The 3,704-nt window shown below is 39.3% G+C and overlaps 1 protein-coding gene across 1 annotated transcript; it reads left to right on the plus strand.

Annotated features, from left to right (window-relative positions):
- The first annotated feature begins 1,750 nt into the window (after positions 1-1,750).
- Positions 1,751-2,956, plus strand: LOC137291944 (DNA ligase 1-like). Its single transcript, XM_067823499.1, has one exon. The coding sequence runs from the start codon at positions 1,751-1,753 to the stop codon at positions 2,954-2,956; it is 1,206 nt and encodes a 401-aa protein (XP_067679600.1).
- The last annotated feature ends 748 nt before the right edge of the window (positions 2,957-3,704 follow it).

Consider the following 3,704-nt stretch of genomic DNA (forward strand, 5'->3'; position numbering starts at 1 on the left):
AGTTTGGTCAGGGATACTCTCTCTATATAGGCTCCCTGGTTTGGTTAAACAATTCGTCATCACTCGTCCCTGTCCGTAACCTCCAAGTAGAGCTATTCGGCTTGTTCCGGACTAAAGCAAGTTCGTCACGAATGAGGTAAGTTTTATTTAAACGTTGCTTTGATCAGTATTACCGCTTTATCACGCCTCGTTATGATAAATGGCCCACACCTGGCCTCTTTACTTCCCGCAAAATATCCTTGTCACAGCAAATATAATGTTTTAATCAATATGGAAACTTAAAGGTCACATGCAACGTAAAACACAACTTTGCAGATTCTGGTACCTTCTGGTATGCAATTGCCGAAACAAATAATAAAAAATGCCAATTCAATCTATAAAGTTGAAAAAAACGCGATGAAAAAAAAGCCCGCGAAATCGGAGTTCAAACTTTTCACTAAATTCCCCCCAGCGCTGGGGGTAAAACTGGTTTCAACAGCTGTGCTGCGCTGCGTCCATAACGCATGCGCACTGAATAGATTCGCGGAGCTTGAAACAGTATGCATACTGAAGTAGTGAGCAGTAGTCTAATCTTGGTTGTGTACACAAACAAGTAAATAATCTGCTCGTTACGTAAAAAAAACATGTTGATTGTGGTGAGCAGTCTCTGTCACATAGAAAGCTCAGTGTCTGGTTTATTCACACCTATATGTCTGCCCGCCTGTCTGCTAAAGACAACATGCAATACACAGCTTCAGTCATTGACCACGTGCGATTTGAACTTACCGCCTATCAGACTATACGACATAAAGAAAATAAGCTGATTTATGACTCGTGCACCCGAGTCCCGTGTCCGCCACATTATGTAATTAGGCACGTGTGATACACATGACATGTTTTTATGTCTGTGGGTTGCAAACAAACTACATCCATTTTTTTCGGATGACTGGATCTGACGGAAACTGGTGCAAACTCTTGTCAGTTTCAAGTCCTGCTTTGTACTTGGACGAATGACAGATTCCAGCCGCGCAGTAGTTTACTATCTCTACTGACATGATTTTTTTATTGGATCGAGCGCAAATTCAGAGAATATGTATTTTCCAAACCCAACATCTCTATATACATTCTTCATGGATAACAACTTCTTTTAGTGTATATGATTTTGTTTGACAATAGTATATGAATCCATACTGAAACGACGGATCAAGTACACTAAAAGAAGTTGTTATCCATAAAGAATTTTACTTTCTTGTGACTGGCTATACTTCTAAAATGCCCATCAAACAGATCATCTTTCTGTACACACAATGAAAACTAGCATATCAGCAAATGAAACAGCCAATCGGAAGCCGCGTTGTTTCACTTGAGTGCATATCCACCCGCTATGGCTGGGTTCGGTCTCCCGAGGGCTTCGTTTCGGGGGAAGTAAGCCCGAGTACAAAATATTGCACTTTTGAATCGCGATTGTACGTTTATAATTGTGTTTATTTGTTTTTTTAAAAGGAGCAGTGTATATTATATGTCATGAATAAGTGATATATGTGTTTTAATTACGTTTGATTTTTTGGTTGCATGTGACCTTTAAGTTTCAGTTAGGTTTCCGATTTCTTTTTTCACATTTCTTGCAAGTTTCCTGAAAACGGAAACTCATAAGTTCCGGTCATCCAGATTCCGGTCTTCACACGTGCGTTTTCATAATTTGGTGCGATTAAATTAAACTAGGGATTGAAAATATGCCATAATCACAAATGTACTTTTAGAATGCACCATTATGTTGTTCTCATTTCCTTGCGTCAAGGAAGTGTATGACAAGGAAGTGTATGACAAGGAAGTGAATGACAAGGAAGTGTATGACAAGGAAGTGAATGACAAGGAAGTGAATGACAAGGAAGTGTATTACAAGGAAGTGAATGACAAGGAAGTGAATGACAAGGAAGTGTATGACAAGGAAGTGTATGACAAGGAAGTGAATGACAAGGAAGTGTATGACAAGGAAGTGTATGACAAGGAAGTGTATGACAAGGAAGTGAATGACAAGGAAGTGTATGACAAGGAAGTGTATGACAAGGAAGTGAATGACAAGGAAGTGAATGACAAGGAAGTGAATGACAAGGAAGTGTATGACAAGGAAGTGTATGACAAGGAAGTGTATGACAAGGAAGTGTATTACAAGGAAGTGAATGACAAGGAAGTGAATGACAAGGAAGTGTATTACAAGGAAGTGAATGACAAGGAAGTGAATGACAAGGAAGTGTATGACAAGGAAGTGTATTACAAGGAAGTGAATGACAAGGAAGTGAATGACAAGGAAGTGTATGACAAGGAAGTGAATGACAATGAAGTGAATGACAAGGAAGTGTATGACAAGGAAGTGTATGACAAGGAAGTGAATGACAAGGAAGTGAATGACAATGAAGTGAATGACAAGGAAGTGTATGACAAGGAAGTGTATGACAAGGAAGTGAATGACAAGGAAGTGAATGACAAGGAAGTGTATGACAAGGAAGTGTATGACAAGGAAGTGTATGACAAAGAAGTGTATGACAAGGAAGTGAATGACAAGGAAGTGAATGACAAGGAAGTGAATGACAAGGAAGTGAATGACAAGGAAGTGAATGACAAGGAAGTGTATGAAAAGGAAGTGAATGACAAGGAAGTGAATGACAAGGAAGTGTATGACAAGGAAGTGAATGACAAGGAAGTGAATGACAAGGAAGTGTATGACAAGGAAGTGTATGACAAGGAAGTGTATGACAAGGAAGTGAATGACAAGGAAGTGAATGACAAGGAAGTGTATGACAAGGAAGTGAATGACAAGGAAGTGAATGACAAGGAAGTGAATGACAAGGAAGTGTATGACAAGGAAGTGAATGACAAGGAAGTGTATGACAAGGAAGTGTATGACAAGGAAGTGAATGACAAGGAAGTGAATGACAAGGAAGTGAATGACAAGGCTAGTCCACAAGGAAATCAATAGGGCATGTAACGGTGCATCGAACTATTGATGAATTGCAATTGTTGAATATCCGCTAGCAATTAATCGATGGTAAACTTAAGAAACTACCGATGCGTCGTTAGTATGAGTGACTATCGATAGTTTAGTAACTGATTTGCGTTGATAAATGCGCAGTGCAAAATGTACAAGAAATACCAGATTCATTCACTATGAGATTTGCTGCTTCATAGAATTTATGTTTTAAGTGTTTACTTGTTCTTGGTTTCAAGATTCCGTCAGTTATGAAAAAAAGACTGAAACTAATTCAGCTTGTTACATCAAAAGAGTATGACACCCATAGAAAGGTTAAATCAGCCGTCGTATTAAATGTCGTATTAATATGTACATGTAAGTGGCATGACCACCCAAGATGGACGGGCCTGGGTATTATTTCTGAATACCGTTTACTTACCCAGTTTAATACCCCGAAATGATTATCTTTTCCTAACTGATGTTTCTGTCTTTAGTCAGCACAATGTGTCTGAATGGGGTATTCATCCTTAACCGCGGCGTGATGTCTCAGTGAGCTAGCACCACAAAAACTGCTTATGTCTGGGCTAGTACAAGTAGCCACACGCTTATGTACACACGTCGTCTTATGAGCGAAATATCCTCAAGTGCGACGTGAAACCTCATATGTATATAGCCCATTTCCGGTGTACCTCGCCATGATATTGCTGGAATATAGCTATATAGAAACGGCGTAAAACAAAACTCGCTCACTATAATG

Source organism: Haliotis asinina, chromosome 7, assembly GCF_037392515.1.
Source record: "Haliotis asinina isolate JCU_RB_2024 chromosome 7, JCU_Hal_asi_v2, whole genome shotgun sequence".
NCBI classification, from domain to species: Eukaryota; Metazoa; Mollusca; class Gastropoda; order Lepetellida; family Haliotidae; genus Haliotis; species Haliotis asinina.